Source organism: Lolium rigidum, chromosome 4, assembly GCF_022539505.1.
Source record: "Lolium rigidum isolate FL_2022 chromosome 4, APGP_CSIRO_Lrig_0.1, whole genome shotgun sequence".
In the NCBI taxonomy this organism is placed as follows: domain Eukaryota; kingdom Viridiplantae; phylum Streptophyta; class Magnoliopsida; order Poales; family Poaceae; genus Lolium; species Lolium rigidum.
In genome coordinates this window covers 81877741-81897026 of record NC_061511.1, presented here as the reverse complement: position 1 = coordinate 81897026, position 19286 = coordinate 81877741, and the positions used below count along the sequence as shown (strand labels likewise).

General features: G+C 41.3%; 1 protein-coding gene across 1 annotated transcript; it reads left to right on the top strand.

The window, feature by feature from the left end:
* The first annotated feature begins 15480 nt into the window (after nucleotides 1-15480).
* LOC124649613 (zinc transporter 7-like) lies at nucleotides 15481-18924 on the top strand. The gene is made up of 4 exons (XM_047189211.1): nucleotides 15481-15711; nucleotides 15817-16460; nucleotides 16543-16692; nucleotides 18291-18924. Exons 1-4 carry the CDS (start codon nucleotides 15651-15653, stop codon nucleotides 18594-18596), a joined length of 1161 nt encoding a protein of 386 aa, XP_047045167.1. The 5' UTR covers nucleotides 15481-15650; the 3' UTR covers nucleotides 18597-18924.
* The last annotated feature ends 362 nt before the right edge of the window (nucleotides 18925-19286 follow it).

Here is a 19286-nt window from a genome sequence, read left to right as displayed (position 1 = left end):
TATGCTTATGTTGGGAGTAGTAATTATTTTATGCATGAGACTCATGATAAGAATGTTTTATGTGATAGTTATATTGTTGAGTTTGCTCATGATGCTACTGAAAGTTATTATGAGAGAGGAAAATATGGTTGTAGAAATTTTCATGTTACTAAAATGCCTCTCTATGTGCTGAAATTTTTGAAGCTACACTTGTTTTATCTTCCTATGCTTGTTACTTTGCTCTTCATGAACTTTTTTATTTACAAGATTCCTATGCATAGGAAGCATGTTAGACTTAAATGTGTTTTGAATTTGCCTCTTGATGCTCTCTTTTTGCTTCAAATACTATTTCTTGCGAGTGCATCATTAAAACTGCTGAGCCCATCTTAATGGCTATAAAGAAAGAACTTCTTGGAAGATAACCCATATGTTTTTTTTACTACAACAATTTTTGTTTTGAAAATTGAGTCTTAGAAGTTGTTTACTACTGTAGCAACCTCTCCTTATCATGTTTTTGTGCCAAGTAAAGTTTCTATGCTAAAGTTGATGTTATATTTGGGATCGCTGCACAGAAACAGCATTGCTGTCTGTCACGAATCTGGGCCTAAGTCTCTGTAGAAAATTCGAAAAAATCTGCCAATTTACGAGCGTGATCCTCAGATATGTACGCAACTTTCATTAGTTTTGAGTTTTTCCGTTTGAGCAAGTCTGGTGCCATTTTAAAATTCGTCTTTACGGACTGTTCTGTTTTTGACAGATTCTGCCTTTTATTTCGCACTGCCGCTTTTGTTAAGTTGAATGAGTTTCTTTGTTCCATTAACTTTCAGAAGTTTTGTGCAATGTCCAGAAGTGTTAAGAATGATTGTGTCACCTATGAACATGTGAATTTTGATTATGCACTAACCCTCTAATGAGTTTGCTTGAAGTTTGTGTGAAGGAAGTTTTCAAGGGTCAATAGAAGAGGGTGATATAATGTGATCGAGAAGAGTGAAAGGTCTAAGCTTGGGGATACCCCCGTGGTTCATCCCTGCATATTTTAAGAAGACTCAAGCATCTAATCTTGGGGATGCCCAAGGCATCCCCTTCTTCATCGACAACTTATCAGGTTTCTTCTAGTGAAACTATATTTTTATTCCGTCACATCCTATGTATTTTACTTGGAGCGTCCGTGTGCTTTTATTTTTGTTTTTGTTTTGTTATCTTAGTTCTCTGAATAAGTTCATCCTTGTGTGGGAGAGAGACACGCTCCGCTGGTTCATATGAACACATGTGTTCTTAGCTCATAATATTCATGGCGAAGTTTCCTCTTCGTTATATTGTTATATGGTTGGAATTGAAAAATGCTACATGTAGTAATTGGTAAAATGTCTTGGATAATGTGATACTTGGCAATTGTTGTGCTCATGTTTAAACTCTTGCATCATATACTTTGCACCTATTAGTGAAGAAATACATAGAGCATGCTAAAATTTGGTTTGCATAATTGGTCTCTCTAAGGTCTAGATAATTTCTAGTATTGAGTTTTGAACAACAAGGAAGACGGTGTAGAGTCTTATAATGTTTACAATATGTCTTTTATGCGAGTTTTGCTGCACCGGTTCATCCTTGTGTTTGTTTCAAATAACCTTGCTAGCCTAAACCTTGTATCGAGAGGGAATACTTCTCATGCATCCAAATACTTGAGCCAATATTCATGCCATTTGTGTCCACCATACCTACCTACTACATGGTATTTTTCCGCCATTCCAAAGTAAATTGCTTGAGTGCTACCTTTAAACAATTCAAAAGTTATTACCTCTTATTTGTGTCAATGTTTTATAGCTCATGAGGAAGTATGTGGTGTTTATCTTTCAATCTTGTTGGGCAACTTTCACCAATGGACTAGTGGCTTCATCCGCTTATCCAATAACTTTGCAAAAAGAGCTGGCAATGGGATTCCCAGTCCCAAATTAATTAACAAAACTAGACACTCCTCCATGGTTTGTGATTGTTGGACGGCACCCGAAGGATTCGGTTAGCCATGGCTTGAGAAAGCAAAGGTGGGGAGGAGTGTCATCATAATAAAACTAAAATAAAAAGGCACTCCTTCATGGTATGAGATTGTTGGCAGGCACCCGAGGATTCGGTTAGCCATGGTTTGTGAAAGAAAGGTTGGAAGGAGTGCCACCCAAAAATAAAATAAAATGGGAGCCGCTCTTTGAAGGTTTGTCTGGTAAGGGGGTTAGAGTGCCCACTACCATTCGTTGACAACAACAAACACCTCTCAAAACTTTATTTTTATGCTCTCTTTATGTTTTCAAAATAAAAGCTCTAGCACAAATATAGCAATCAATGCTTTCCTCTTTGAAGGACCTTTCTTTTACTTTTATGTTGAGTCAGTTCACCTATCTCTCTCCACCTCAAGAAGCAAACACTTGTGTGAACTGTGCATTGATTCCTACATACTTGCATATTGCACTTATTATATTACTTTGCATTGACAACTATCCATGAGATATACATGTTACAAGTTGAAAGCAACCGCTGAAACTTAATCTTCCATTGTGTTGCTTCAATGCCTTTACTTTAAATTATTACTTTATGAGTTAACTCTTATGCAAGACTTATTGATGCTTGTCTTGAAGTACTATTCATGAAAAGTCTTTGCTTTATGATTCAGTTGTTTACTCATGTCATTACCATTGTTTTGATCGCTGCATTCATCTCATATGCTTACAATAGTATGATCAAGATTATGATAGCATGTCACTTCAGAAATTATCTTTGTTATCGTTTTACCTGCTCGGGACGAGCAGAACTAAGCTTGGGGATGCTGATACGTCTCCAACGTATCGATAATTTCTTATGTTCCATGCTACTTTATTGATGATATCTACATGTTTTATGCACATTATATGTCGTATTTACGCATTTTCTGGAACTAACCTATTAACAAGATGCCGAAGTGCCGGTTCTCGTTTTCTCGCTATTTTTGGTTTCAGAAATCCTAGTAACGAAATATTCTCGGAATTGGACGAAATCAACGCCCAGGTTCCTATTTTGCCCGGAAGCATCCAGAACACCCGAGAGCCACCAGAGGAGGGCCCTGTGGGCCCCAGATGATAGGGTGGCGCGGCCTGGGCCCTAGCCGCGCCAGCCTATGGTGTGGTCGCCCCTTCGACCTTCTGACGCTGCCCTTTCGCCTATATAAAGCCCCTGCATCGAAAACCCTTGGGGAGGAAGCCACGGTACGCGAAACCTTCCAGAGCCGCCGCCATCGCGAAGCCAAGATCTGGGGGACAGGAGTCTCTGTTCCGGCACCCTGCCGGAGCGGGAAGTGCCCCGGAAGGCTTCTCCATCGACACCGCTGCCATCTCCACCGCCATCTTCATCACCGCTGCTGCTCCCATGAGGAGGGAGTAGTTCTCCATCGAGGCTCGGGGCTGTACCGGTAGCTATGTGGTTCATCTCTCTCCTATGTACTTCAATACAATAATCTCATGAGCTGCCTTACATGATTGAGATTCATATGATGATGCTTGTAATCTAGATGTCATTATGCTAGTCAAGTGAGTTTTACTTATGTGATCTCCGGAGACTCCTTGTCCCACGTGTGTAAAGGTGACATTGTGTGCACCGTGTGGGTCTCTTAGGCTATATTTCACGGAATACTTATTCATCGTTATGAATGGCGTAGTGAAGTGCTTATTTATATCTCTTTATGATTGCAATGTGTTTTGTATCACAATTTATCTATGTGCTACTCTAGCAATGTTATTAAAGTAGTTTTATTCCTCCTGCACGATGTAATGGTGACGAGTGTGTGCATCCGTGTTAGTACTTGGTTTATGCTATGATCATGATCTCTTGTAGATTGCGAAGTTAACTATTGCTATGATAGTATTGATGTGTATTATTCCTCCTACATAAGCGTGAAGGTGACAGTGTGCATGCTATGTTAGTACTTGGTTTAGTCGTATTGATCTATCTTACACTCTAAGGTTACTTAAATATGAACATTTAATTGTGGAGCTTGTTAACTCCGGCATTGAGGGTTCGTGTAATCCTACGCAATGTGTTCATCATCCAACAAGAGAGTGTAGAGTATGCATTTATCTATTCTGTTATGTGATCAATGTTGAGAGTGTCCACTAGTGAAAGTCTAATCCCTAGGCCTTGTTCCTAAATACTGCTATCACTGCTTGTTACTGTTTTACTGAATTACTGCTGCTGCGTTACTACTGCATGTTTACTTCCTGCAATATTACTACCATCAACTGCACGCCAGCAAGCTATTTTCTGGCGCCGTACTACTGCTCATATACATCCATATTACTTGTATTTCATTATTTCTTCGCCGAACTAGTACACCTATACATCTTACAAGTGTATTTGGTGTGTTGGGGACACAAGAGACTTCTTGCTTTGTGGTTGCAGGGTTGCATGAGAGGGATATCTTTGACCTCTTCCTCCCTGAGTTCGATAAACCTTGGGTAATCCACTTAAGGGAAACTTGCTGCTGTTCTACAAACCTCTGCTCTTGGAGGCCCAACACTGTCTACAAGAATAGAAGCACCCGTAGACATCATTCACCCCTGGACTATGGGTCCATAGCAGTAGCTAGATGGTCGTCTTCTCCTAATTGTGCTTCATTGTTGGATCTTGTGAGCTGCCTAACATGATCAAGATCATCTATCTGTAATACTATATGTTGTGTTTGTCGGGATCTGATGGATAGAGAATGCTATGTTATGGTGATTATCAATCTATTGTTTATGTGTTGTTTATGATCTTGCATGCTCTCCGTTATTAGTATAGGCTCTGGCAAAGTTTTTACTCTTAACTCCAAGAGGGAGTATTTATGCTCGATAGTGGGTTCATGCCTTCATTGACACTGGGACGAGTGACGGAAAGTTCTAAGGTTGTGATGTCTGTTGCCACTAGGGATAAAACATTGATTCTATGTCTAAGGATGTAGTTGTCGATTACATTACGCACCATACTTAATGCAATTGTACGTTGCTTTGCAACTTAATACTGAATGGGGTTCGGATGATAACTCGAAGGTGGACTTTTTAGGCATAGATGCGGTTGGATGGCGGTCTATGTACTTTGTCGTAATGCCCGGATTAAATCTCACTATATTTATCATATCATGTATATGCATTGTTATGCCCTTCTCTATTTGTCAATTGCCCGACTGTAATTTGTTCACCCAACATGCTTTTATCTTATGGGAGAGACACCTCTAGTGAACTGTGGACCCCGGTCCTATTCTTTACATCGCATACAATCTACGCAATTGTTCTTTACTTGTTTTCTTGCAAACAATCATCTTCCACACAATACGGTTAATCCTTTGTTACAGCAAGCCGGTGAGATTGACAACCTCACTGTTTCGTTGGGGCAAAGTACTTGGGTTGTGTTGTGCAGGTTCCACGTTGGCGCCGGAATCCCTGTTGTTGCGCCGCATCACATTTCGCCACCATCAACCTTCAACGTGCTTCTTGACTCCTACTTGGTCCGATTAAACCTTGGTTTCTTTCTGAGGGAAAACTTGCCGTTGTGCGCATCATACCTTCCTCTTGGGGTTCCCAACGGACGTGTACATCTACGCGCATCAAGCACTTTTCTGGCGCCGTTGCCGGGGAGATCAAGACACGCTGCAAGGGGAGTCTCCACTTCTCAATCTCTTTACTTTGTTTTTGTCTTGCTTTATTTTATTTACTACTTTGTTTGCTGCACCTAAACAAAACACAAAAAAATTAGTTGCTAGTTTTACTTTATTTACTGTCTTGCTCTCTATATCAAAAACATAAAAAAATTAGTTACTTGCATTTACTTTATCTAGTTTGTTTTATTTACCGTTGCTAAAATGAATACCCCTGAAAATACTAAGTTGTGTGACTTCACAACCACTAATAATAATGATTTTCTATGCACACCTATTGCTCCACCTGCTACCACAGCAGAATTCTTTGAAATTAAACCTGCTTTACTGAACCTGGTTATGAGAGATCAATTTTCTGGTGTTAGTTCTGATGATGCTGCTGCCCAGCTTAATAATTTTGTTGAACTTTGTGAAATGCAAAAGTATAAGGATGTAGATGGTGATATTATTAAATTGAAAGTGTTTCCTTTCTCATTAAGAGGAAGAGCTAAAGATTGGTTGCTATCTTTGCCTAAGAATAGTATTGATTCATGGACTAAATGTAAGGATGCTTTTATTGGTAGATATTATCCTCCCGCTAAAATTATATCTTTGAGAAGTAGCATAATGAATTTTAAGCAATTAGATACTCGAACATGTTGCTCAAGCATGGGAGAGAATGAAAACTTTGGTAAAGAATTGCCCAACCCATGGACTGACTACTTGGATGATCATCCAAACCTTCTATGCAGGACTAAATTTTTCTTCGCGGAATTTATTGGATTCAGCTGCTGGAGGTACCTTTATGTCCATCACTTTGGGGGCGGCTACAAAACTTCTTGATGATATGATGATAAATTACTCTGAATGGCACACGGAAAGAGCTCCACAAGGTAAGAAGGTAAATTCTGTTGAAGAAACCTCTTCCTTGAGTGATAAGATTGATGTGATTATGTCTATGCTTGTGAATGGTAGATCTAATGTTGATCCAAATAATGTTCCTTTAGCTTCATTGGTTGCTCAAGAAGAAAATGTTGATGTGAATTTCATTAAAAAATAATAATTTCAACAACAATGCTTATAGGAACAACTCTGGTAATAACTATAGGCCATATCCTGCTAGTGGTAATGATTTTTTTTTGACTATGTTACCGTAGGGGAATCCCCTACGGTGTGATTTTTTTATTAATAATGGGGCACAGAGCCAAACAGAAACCAGAGAGTTACATCATGGTGGAAGGAAGTGGAAAAGAGTATTCATAAATTACACAAAAGTTTGAAAGACCCAATCAACCAGCGGTTGAATAAGGGTAGGCTTAATTCTATAGCGATGCAACAAAATATCACTTTGAGTCCTGACTTTCCAGCGAGCAAGAGAAGGGGGCCTGTGCTTGAAGATGAACTCGTTCCTTTCCTTCCAAATGTTCCAAGTGACACAAGAAAATAACTCCATGAAGCAAGGACCAGCAAAGCTAGCGCGAGCAGAGATGAAACGATCAGAGATCGGTAGACTAGTGTCCCAAACCACCTGACAAGTATCCCAACAATCCTTAGCATAAGTGCAATCAAAGAATAGATGGTCCCTGGACTCTAAACTTGAGGTATCACAAAGCACACACGCTGAGCCTGAGTCCAAGTGCCAATGCCGCCGTAACATGACATCGTATGTATTCAGTCTATCCCGAAAAAGGAGCCAGATGAAGACTTTGAGTTTAGGCAATGATTTGGATTTCCAGATGGCCCGAATCGCCATATCAGTGGGCACCGCAGCGAAAAGGAAATGATAGAACTTAGCTGAGGTATACTGATCTGTACCCCAGACGAAGGATCTCGTGTCCACAGAATTTTCCGAAATGTCCACCTCGGCTAGCAGCTGTTGTACCTGGCCGAGTTCAATATGAGCTTCAAGTGAGAGTGGAAGGGCAAAACATGATCCCAAGTCAGGTGAAAGAGCTGCTAGTGGTAATGATTATGGTAATACTTATGGTAGATATGAGGAAAAGATGCTAGAAATTGAAAGATCCACTAAAAACTTTATGCAATCACAATATGAGCAAAATCAATTGTTTACTAAAACTATGAATGAACAATCTACCTTGTTGAAAAATATAGGAATTCAACTTGAAAACTTGAATAGGGAGATTTCTGGTCTGCAAACTAAAATTTCAAATGCTGAAACCCGAATCTCATACATGTCCGCATCACAATCCTCCTTAATTAATAAAATGGCTGCTAAACCTGATGATATTGATAATAAGATTAATACTACAGCAAATGCCATCCAAGTTAGAATTAATGAGAATATAAGATTAATGGCTGAATTGCGTGCTAGGTGGGATAGAGAAGAAAATGAAAAACTAGCTAAAGAGAATAATGTAGCTAAAGTTTGGACTATTACCACCACTAGTAATGTTAATTCTTCACATGTTGCTGCACCTCCTACTATCAATGGTAAAATAATTGGTGTTGGCAATGTTTCTACTCCTAGTGCAAAGCGTACAAAACTGCACTCGAAATTGCTAAAACTACTTGAAACTGCTTGTGATAAAGCTCGCTGAAATTTTTTCCAATCTTGGGAACAATGATCCCATTGCTGTAGCTCATAATGATTTAGATTTTGATGATTGCCACATCTCTGAAGTTATAAAGTTCTTACAAAAACTTGCTAAAAGTCCTAATGCTAGTGCTATAAATTTAGCCTTTACAAAACATATTACAAATGCTCTCATAAAAGCTAGAGAAGAGAAACTAAAACTTGAAACTTCTATTCCTAGAAAGTTAGAAGATGGTTGGGAGCCCATCATTAAAATGAAATTCAATGACTTTGAATGTAATGCTTTATGTGATCTTGGTGCAAGTATTTCTGTTATGCCTAAAAAGATTTATGATATGCTTGACTTGCCACCATTGAAGAATTGTTATTTGGATGTTAATCTTGCCGATAATGTTAAAAGGAAACCTTTGGGGAGGATTGATAATGTGCGCATTACGGTTAACAATAACCTTGTCCCCGTTGATTTTGTTGTCTTGGATATCGAATGCAATGCATCTTGTCCTATTGTGTTGGGAAGACCTTTTCTTCGAACTGTTGGTGCTCGTTATTGATATGAGGGAAGGTAATATTAAATATCAATTTCCTCTCAAGAAAGGTATGGAACACTTCTCTAGAAAGAGAATGAAGTTGCCTTTTGATTCTATTATTAGAACAAGTTATGATGTTGATGCTTCTACTCTTGATGTTACTTGATTTGCACTTTCTGCGCCTAGCTGAAAGGCGTTAAAGAAAAGCGCTTATGGGAGACAACCCATGTTTTTACTACAGTACTTTATTTTATATTTGAGTCTTGGAAGTTGTTTAGTACTGTAGCAACCTCTCCTTATCATGTTTTTGTGCAAAGTAAAGTTTCTATGTTAAAGATTGATGTTATATTTGGGATCGCTGCGCAGAAACAACATTGCTGTCTGTCACGAATTCTGGCACAAGTCTCTGTAGAAAATTCGGAAAAATCTGCCAATTTACGAGCGTGATTCTCAGATATGTACGCAACTTTCATTAGTTTTGAGTTTTTCCATTTGAGCAAGTCTGGTGCCATTTTAAAATTCGTCTTTACGAACTGTTCTGTTTTTGACAGATTTTGCCTTTTATTTCGCATTGCCTCTTTTGCTATGTTGGATGAATTTCTTTGATCCATTAATGTCCAGTAGCTTTATGCAATGTCCAGAAGTGAAAAGAATGTTTGTGTCACCTCCGAATGTGTGAATTATTAATTGTGCACTAACCCTCTAATGAGTTTGCTTGAAGTTTGGTGTGAAGGAAGTTTTCAAGGGTCAAGAGAGGAGTATGATATACTATGATCAAGAGGAGTGAAAGCTCTAAGCTTGGGGATGCCCCCGTGGTTCATCCCTGCACATTTTAAGAAGACTCAAGCGTCTAAGCTTGGGGATGCCCAAGGCATCCCCTTCTTCATCGACAACATCATCGAGTTCCTCCCCTGAAACTATATTTTTATTCGAGTCACATCTTGTGTTCTTTACTTGGAGCGTCGGTTTGTTTTTGTTTTTGTTTTTGTTTGAATAAAATGGATCCTAGCATTCACTTTGTGGGAGAGAGACACGCTCCGCTGTTGCATATGGACAAATATGTCCTTAGGCTTTACTCATAATGTTCAAGGCGAAGTTTCTTCTTCGATAAATTGTTATATGGTTGGAATTGGAAAATGCTACATGTAGTAATTCTAAAATGTCTTGGATAATGTGATACTTGGCAATTGTTGTGCTCATGATTAAGCTCTTGCATCATATACTTTGCACCCATTAATGAAGAAATACATAGAGCTTGCTAAAATTTGATTTGCATATTTGGTCTCTCTAAGGTCTAGATAATATCTAGTATTGAGTTTTGAACAACAAGGAAGACGGTGTAGAGTTTTATAATGTTTACAATATGTCTTTTATGTGAGTTTTGCTGCACCGTTTCATCCTTGAGTTTGCTTCAAATAACCTTGCTAGCCTAAACCTTGTATCGAGAGGGAATACTTCTCATGCATCCAAAATCCTTGAGCCAACTACTATGCCATTTGTGTCCACCATACCTACCTACTACATGGTATTTCTCCGCCATTCCAAAGTAAATTGCTTGAGTGCTACCTTTAAAATTCCATCATTCACCTTTGCAATATATAGCTCATGGGACAAAGTAGCCTTAAAAACTATCGTAGTATTGAATATGTACTTATGCACTTTATCTTTTATTAAGTTGCTTGTTGTGCGATAACCATGCTTCTGGGGAACGCCATCAACTATTCTTTGTTGAATATCATGTGAGTTGCTATGCATGTCCGTCTTGTCTGAAGGATCTATCACCTTAATGGTTGGAGCATGCAAATTGTTAGAGAAGAACATTGGGCCGCTAACTAAAGCCATGAATCATGGTTGAAGTTTCAGTTTTGGACATATATCCTCAATCTCATATGAGAATAATAATTGTTGCTACATGCTTATGCATTAAAGAGGAGTCCATTATCCGTTGTCCATGTTGTCCCGGTATGGATGTCTAAGTTGAGAATAATCAAAAGCGAGAAATCCAAAATGCGAGCTTTCTCCTTAGACCTTTGTACGGGCGGCATGGAGGTACCCCTTTGTGACACTTGGTTGAAACATGGCATTGCAAAGATCCGGTAGTCCAAGCTAAGTAGGACAAGGTGCGGGCACTATTAGTATACTATGCATGAGGCTTGCAACTTGTAAGATATAATTTACATAACTCATATGCTTTATTACTACCGTTGACAAAATTGTTTCATGTTTTCAAAATAAAAGCTCTAGCACAAATACATCAATCGATGCTTTCCTCTTTGAAGGACCTTTCTTTTACTTTTATTGTTGAGTCAGTTTACCTATCTCCCTCCACCTTAAGAAGCAAACACTTGTGTGAACTGTGCATTGATTCCTACATACTTGCATATTGCACTTGTTATATTACTTTATGTTGACAATATCCATGAGATATACATGTTATAAGTTGAAAGCAACCGCTGAAACTTAATCTTCCTTTGTGTTGCTTCAACACCTTTACTTTGATTTATTGCTTTATGAGTTAACTCTTATGCAAGACTTATTGATGCTTGTCTTGAAGTACTATTCATGAAAAGTCTTTGCTTTATGATTCACTTGTTTACTCATGTAATTACCATTGTTTTGATCGCTGCATTCATTACATATGTTTACAAATAGTATGATCAAGATTATGATGGCATGTCACTTCAGAAATTATCTTTGTTATCGTTTTACCTGCTCGGGACGAGCAGAACTAAGCTTGGGGATGCTTGATACGTCTCCAACGTATCGATAATTTCTTGTGTTTCATGCTACTTTATTGATGATACCTACATGTTTTATGCACATTATATGTCGTATTTACGAATTTTCTGGAACTAACCTATTAACAAGATGCCGAAGAGCCGATTCTTGTTTTCGCTGTTTTTGGTTTCGAAATCCTAGTAAGGAAATATTCTCGAATTGGACGAAATCACCGCCCGTGGTCCTATTTTTGCACGAAGCTTCCAGGAGACCGAAGGGGAGTCGAAGTGGGGCCACGAGGTGGCCGGGTGACAGGGCGGCGCGGCCCGAGCCCCGGCCGCGCGGCCCTGTCCCTCGGGCCCCTCGTGCCGCCTCTTGACCTGCCCTTTCGCCTACTTATAGCCTCCGTCGCGAAACCCCCGACACCGAGAGCCACGATACGGAAAACCTTCCGCAGACGCCGCCGCCGCGAATCCCATCTCTGGGGATTCAGGAGATCGCCTCCGGCACCCTGCCGGAGAGGGGATTCATCTCCCGGAGGACTCTTCACCGCCATGGTCGCCTCCGGAGTGATGAGTGAGTAGTTCACCCCTCGGACTATGGGTCCATAGCAGTAGCTAGATGGTCGTCTTCTCCTAATTGTGCTTCATTGTTGGATCTTGTGAGCTGCCTAACATGATCAAGATCATCTATCTGTAATACTATATGTTATGTTTGTCGGGATCCGATGGATAGAGAATGCTATGTTATGGTGATTATCAATCTATTGTTTATGTGTTGTTTATGATCTTGCATGCTCTCCGTTATTAGTAGAGGCTCGGCCAAGTTTTTACTCTTAACTCCAAGAGGGAGTATTTATGCTCGATAGTGGGTTCATGCCTTCATTGACACCTGGGACGAGTGATGTAAAGTTCTAAGGTTGTGATGTGCTGTTGCCACTAGGGATAAAACATTGATTCTATGTCTAAGGATGTAGTTGTCGATTACATTACGCACCATACTTAATGCAATTGTCTCGTTGCTTTGCAACTTAATACCGAATGGGGTTCGGATGATAACCTCGAAGGTGGACTTTTTAGGCATAGATGCAAGTTGGATGGCGGTCTATGTACTTTGTCGTAATGCCCGGATTAAATCTCACTATATTTATCATATCATGTATATGCATTGTTATGCCCTTCTCTATTTGTCAATTGCCCGACTGTAATTTGTTCACCCAACATGCTTTTATCTTATGGGAGAGACACCTCTAGTGAACTGTGGACCCCGGTCCTATTCTTTACATCGCATACAATCTACCGCAATTGTTCTTTACTCGTTTTCTTGCAAACAATCATCTTCCACACAATACGGTTAATCCTTTGTTACAGCAAACCGGTGAGATTGACAACCTCACTTGTTTCGTTGGGGCAAAGTACTTGGGTTGTGTTGTGCAGGTTCCACGTTGGCGCCGGAATCCTCGTTGTTGCGCCGCATCACATTTCGCCACCATCAACCTTCAACGTGCTTCTTGACTCCTACTGGTCCGATTAAACCTTGGTTTCTTTCTGAGGGAAAACTTGCCACTGTGCGCATCATACCTTCCTCTTGGGGTTCCCAACGGACGTGTACATCTACGCGCATCACACCCAAACACAATTCTTTCAAAATGCTTCTACCTGGAATCAAAGGCAACTTTCAAGTATTCTTTGATAAAGGGTAACGAGAGGCATACATACCTCTATCCAATAGATATTTGTGGTTCGATACTCTAACTTTTAAAACTAGCTACAATATATATATACATTTGCACTTGTAGTCATCAACTATTTTTCTGGCGCTGTTGCCAGAAAGCTAACCGCGTTTGGTCCTTGTCGCTAGTTACATATTTATTTATCATTTTTATAATAAAAGTTGTTTACTGGTTTCAGGTAAACGCAATGGGCGAATATCAACATACAATACAACTCGCGGATGTGAAAAAACTCTATCCCACCCATGAATGCCTATCTAAAAACAAACTATAGCATCAACCCCGAGGTGTATGATATTAATCCTATGTTGCTAGATCTCAGATAAATACTTTCCTAAGCTTCTTGTTGAGATCGATATAAAAACTAGAAATGATACTTCCACGAAAACGTGCTCTAACGAATACGTGCTCTTGCAAGCCATCGGTTTGTCACACTCAAGAGAGACGACCGAGATTTCTACTACGAACCATATGTAAGCTAATATATCCCCCCCCCCCCCCCCCCCAACGTCTTCAGTCGACGAAGCTACCAGAGAGGATATGGACAAGAGCCGAGATCTGGAAGGAGACACTCCACGGGCTAGAGAGAGAGAGATGAAAGGAGGAAATGAGAGGCATTGCTTCACGTCATCCAAGATAACATAATTGAAAATCACAAAAACCAGAAAAGTTAAATGGGTAGACCCATGAGGCGATGCACGTACCGTCCAGAGTTAGATTGGCCCGACATATATTAACGTTGGTTCCCTGAGCTTGAAGCTCCTATTTGACCGTTTGTTGCATTCAATAGATGAGCTCTACCAAAGGGAGATCTTTCAAGGGCCACGCCAAACACGGGCCAATAAAAATGTGTCTCTAATCTATAATTGTCGGTGATTTAGTATTAATGTAGTATAAAGTTTGGGCTAGATCTGTTCATTTATTTTTGATCAGAGGAAATACATATTTATTTTAAAATATATCAACTTTATGTTCATATTTTAATTTTTTGACTTGTGAGTTTAATAATGAGATACAATTTTATATTGAAAAAGGAAATACTCGTGCATGCCAAAGCAGTGGACATTTCAAATCAGTGAAACCGTGGAGATACATTTTTGAGAACCCTACAAAACTTTCAAACCCTGTGAACATCCTTGTGTTAATAAAACCAATATATTCTTTGTCATGTATGAATTTTTTTAAATGCAAGAACATAATTTAGATTTTCATGCATTTCGTAAAGCTGTTCATGGTATATAAATATTCTCATACACCAGAAAAATTCTTCATGATTATAAGAAATGTTCATATATTTCAGAAGCAATCTTCATTCTTAAAAAATGTTCATGTATGGAGAAAAATTAATGAAAAAGTAGAACAATTCAAAAGAAACAGACAAAGGAAAAAAAGGAAGCAACCGAAAAAACATACTCCCTCCGTCCAAAAAAGGATGTCGGAGATTTATTAAAATTCGGACGTACCTATACACTAAATAGTGACTAGATACATCCAAATTTAGATAAATTTTTGACATCCTTTTATGAACAGACGTAGTACTAGAAAAAGGAAGAATGAAATAAGAATGATGAAACCAAAACGTAAAATAAACGCAAAAGAAAGAATAAATAATCAGAAATAAACGAAAAAAAAGGAGAATAAAAAAGTGACCTTATTGGGCTTGGCGTTGAGCCGCAAATGGGAACTGCATCCGTAGTCCCGAGCAACTCTCCCCAAAATTAGCCCGTAATTGTCGGCCCAATATGGCAGGCATATCCATATGAAGCCTATACTACAACGAGCTGTTTGCCGTTGCGGGCTGCTGAACGACCAACTGCCGCACGGATCCGCGATCTTCGTAACCTCACAATGTCGACATCGATTCCCACAACCCCACGACTCTGTCCCACACACCAGCTCTCTATCTCGTTGCCAAACTGACAATAGGGCCCAAACGATCATGGCCCACACGGAAGTGTCTTGTGTTCACCACAACCGGGTAGGAAAAGCAGGAGCCCTTCCGTGCGTGGGACCCCCAAGTATTAAAACCCCAAGAGATCACACGGTCGTCGAGCAGGATCGCAACCGTCCACCGATCGAATCGACGGTGAGCGCGACAGCGGCAGCCGGGCCCAACCGAGGAATGCATTTATCTGCCGCGCTTTTTCCGGACAGAGGACGCGTGGCCCCACTCTGCGGACCGGTAGGGCCCAGAGTTCAGCGAGATGCGACCTTGTACCAGGTGAAATTTAAATCGGCACCGTCCACATCGGCGACGGATCGCGTCCGCTCCACCTATGTTCGGCGCAGTGCCACCATGACGACATCTCTCTCCCACCCTACGACTTCGGCCGCCCTTCTCTCTCCCCAGACTCCAGTCACCTCCACTCTGCGCGCTTCGACGTGCGAACAAAGCAAGGTACCCACCGCAGCAAAGAAAGGCGGAGGGAAGTGGATTAAGAATCGATCTTTCCCCGACACTTTTTATCCTCCTCGAGGAATTCAGTTCCGTTCGGGATTCTCCAGCCAGCCATGGCAGCCGTTCTCCCCGGCTTCGGCCGGCACATCGGCGACCTCCTCAGCAAAAGCAGTGGTAAATTAGATTACTTACAGGTTACAGCATTATGTTTTCGTTTTCTTGCGGTGTTTGCTCCGATCGACAATAATGAATAATGATGGCGGCCTGCCGTGCGCGCAGGTTTCATCGCGGGGTCGCTGTCGGCGGCGACGTGCGCGGACGAGGTGGAGCAGGCCGACGGCGCGGGGTGCCAGGACGACGCGGCGGCGCTGAGGCTCAAGTGGGTGGCCATGGCGGCGATCCTCCTCGCCGGGGTCATCGGAGTCGGCCTGCCGCTCGCGGGGCGGAAGCGCCGCGCGGTGCAGACGGGCAGCGCCGCGTTCGTCACCGCCAAGGCGTTCGCGGCGGGCGTGATCCTCGCCACGGGGTTCGTGCACATGCTGCACGACTCGGACCACGCGCTCTCCAGCCCCTGCCTCCCCGCCACGCCCTGGCGCAGCTTCCCCTTCCCCGGCTTCGTCGCCATGCTCGCCGCGCTCGCCACGCTCGTGCTCGACGTCCTGGTCACCAGGTTCTATGAGGGCAAGCACCGTGACGAGGTTGCGAGGGCCAAGGCCGACGCGGCTGCTGCGCTCGCCGCGTCCACCTCTGCCGGTGCCAGCGACGAAGACATCACCGTGGTCACCGTCGTAGTACAAGAGGATGAGCGCAAGGCCCTGCTCTTGCAACCCCACTCACATTCGCACGGTCACGACCTGGCGCAACAACCCGAAGGACGGGATGGGGAGGTGTCAGACCACGTGCGCTCCGTCGTGGTGTCACAGGTGGTTTATCTCATCTTGCGGTTCACTTACTGACTCAAGTGTTTTAAGCAGTGCATCGGTATATTGATTTTGGTTCTTGTAGATACTGGAGATGGGGATTGTGTCACACTCTGTCATCATCGGGCTGTCGCTAGGGGTGTCGCGGAGCCCCTGCACTATCAGGCCGCTGGTGGCGGCGCTCTCCTTCCACCAGTTCTTCGAGGGCTTTGCTCTTGGTGGATGCATTGCGCAGGTGAGGAATTCAGTATGGATTGCTACGATTGCAATTGAAAATGAAATTGTTCAGACTATCACAGCTGCTACTGTTTACACTTTGCTGCGTCTATTTTTGCACTACGTCAATATGCAGTTTCATTTTCCATGTAGTGATTCAACCTTCTGGCGTGAACTTGTGATACAAAACTGCCCTTGAATTTTAGTACCAACAGTTACGAATTCTAGCATCACATGCAACAGAAAAGGATAACAACTTACAAATTTCAAGTTCAGGAATTAGAACTTCAGAAATATCAAGGCTTTCAGTGACAAAAGGAAATATTAAGAAGCTAAAACTTCATTATATACAGCATTCATCCTTGGTTGGCTGCAGCCTTTGTAGCATGAGAGTTGAATCCACCCCTGGATGATGTTAAACAAGTTAAATGCAGCGAGTCACTCGTCGAGTTTGCATGCAGTTCTAAGTTCTTCATGTCAGGCTTTGCACCCTTGTTAATTGGATGGAGGAGCTGACCTTAACAAATACATGGTCTACCTACTTCAAATTTCAGGTTGTGATTTGCGGATATCAAGTTTTGGAATAATATATCTAAAATAAAATAAAAGTTGACAAAATTACTCTTTGTCTAGTTGGTATATCGAGTTGAAAGTATCAACCATTTAGTTGCAAGTCGCAAGACCAAATGCACTTCAGTGTGTAGATAAACTTATATGTAAATTACTTAGTTTGAAATTAAAATCTTCTTTTGATGTACAGCAAGTTCCTTTGGGGCATTTAACTTTCCTGCTAGTTTCAGTATCTTGCTGATGTGTCGTTCCACATAATTTGGTGGTACAACTAAATCAATTGGTACCAGTATCAACCGTATACTGCTGGAACACATTTGGCTTGATTTACTTTTTGCGGGGAAGCCCAATTTGTACTCAATTGCTTATGTATCTGCAAGTGTGCTTCTTTTAACTGTTCTACTGTTTGTGTACTGATCATTCAAATAGTTTTCTTTTATACCAGTATATGTAAACTCGGGAGTTCTGACCTTATATGCACCATCCACATGGCTCCAAGTCATCCATTGATGTTTCTAAAAATATTGTTTTGGTGTGTTCATTTACTGTTATGAAGTGATCCAAATTCATGTAAAGACACTAACTTCTGACGACCTGTTGACGGGAGGCTTCGTCCGAGTGGACACAAACCTCCGCTCCACTAGGCTCAAGCCTCCCAGCGACCGGCCTTGCTTCACTCATCAGAAGTTAGCCTCCTATATATGAAATTGGATCACAACATAACATTACCTGTTGTTGAAATTACCTAAAATGATAGTTTTATACATTTCGAACGGTTGACCACTGCAATAAACTGGTAAATGATCACGTCATGCATCCTTAATTTGTTTAGATTATATTGTTATATTTTTCTTCTCTTCAGATGTGCTGCTCTATTCAAGTAAATGTTGGAGTATGACTTTGCTAATGTGATAATTGTGTGGGTTGCTTATCTTGTACTGTTCTTTCGCACTTTGCCCGATTGTTCTCTATAGGTAAATTTATAGCGATGTGTTATTCTCATCTAGATTATCAAATTTGACACATTACCAATTTATTGTCCAACAGGCACAATTTAAAAACCTTTCAGCAGCTTTGATGGCGTCCTTTTTTGCCATTACAACACCGACGGGTATTGCTGCTGGGGCTGGTTTGGCCTCATTCTACAACGCCAATAGCCCCAGGGCTCTAGTGGTTGAAGGCATCCTCGATGCTGTGTCAGCTGGCATACTTATATACATGGCGCTGGTGGATCTCATTGCTGCCGATTTCTTGGGTGGCAAAATGACAGGAACGACGCGGCAGCAGTTGATGGCATATGTCGCCCTGTTCCTTGGCGCGCTCTCCATGTCGTCGCTTGCAATCTGGGCCTGAAGACGGCGGTGTTCCAACGCATCGCCTGTGAAAAACGTACATCACTAATGTTTATAACTGTGTACAGTGTTCTTCTGATCACATACATGGCATAACATGCCCTGGTTTTTTGTGGGCATGCGAGGTGATAGCCCTGTTGAAACACCCATGTAAATGTTACAGCCCCTCCGATGAATCACAACTACCATGGTTGCTATGTGTGGTGGTAATGACCAGTCTATTGGTTGAGCCGAGCATAAATTCGAGCGACTCTATGAAACTTTGGTTAAATGCAAACGAAGAGTATCCAAAGATTCTACTGCCGAAATGCAAATATATGGTGCATCTATTGTTGGTCCACGGTTGCATTGGTTGTGAGTTTGTACAATTTCCTCCAAAAGTTGCTATGACAACCGTGAAATTATATTAACTGCTAATCCCATTGACGATCTGTTTCAGAATTGTAGTGATGAGCTCTCAAAAACTATATCTCATGTTTAAATGTTTTGATTTGAAAAAAAGGTTACTTATCTCGTTATACACAACTTGTTTATTAGGTTATAATAACTAGGCTGTGTGCTCTCGCTGCATCTGTGTGTGGTTGGAGATAAGTGTTAATGTTAACTGAATACTGCTATTCAGTTTCATCAGTTAACTTGTAAGCGTCATATTTACATGTTCTAGGTAGTTTTACCTATCTGGCTGTTTACT

Bases quoted from the DNA above. Each gene is read 5' to 3' on its own strand.
- LOC124649613 (XM_047189211.1), top strand. From the start codon at position 15,651: ATGGCAGCCGTTCTCCCCGGCTTCGGCCGGCACATCGGCGACCTCCTC. The intron at 16,461-16,542 runs GTGGTTTATCTC...TGGTTCTTGTAG, and splicing joins GCTCCGTCGTGGTGTCACAG to ATACTGGAGATGGGGATTGT. The intron at 16,693-18,290 runs GTGAGGAATTCA...ATTGTCCAACAG, and splicing joins TTGGTGGATGCATTGCGCAG to GCACAATTTAAAAACCTTTC.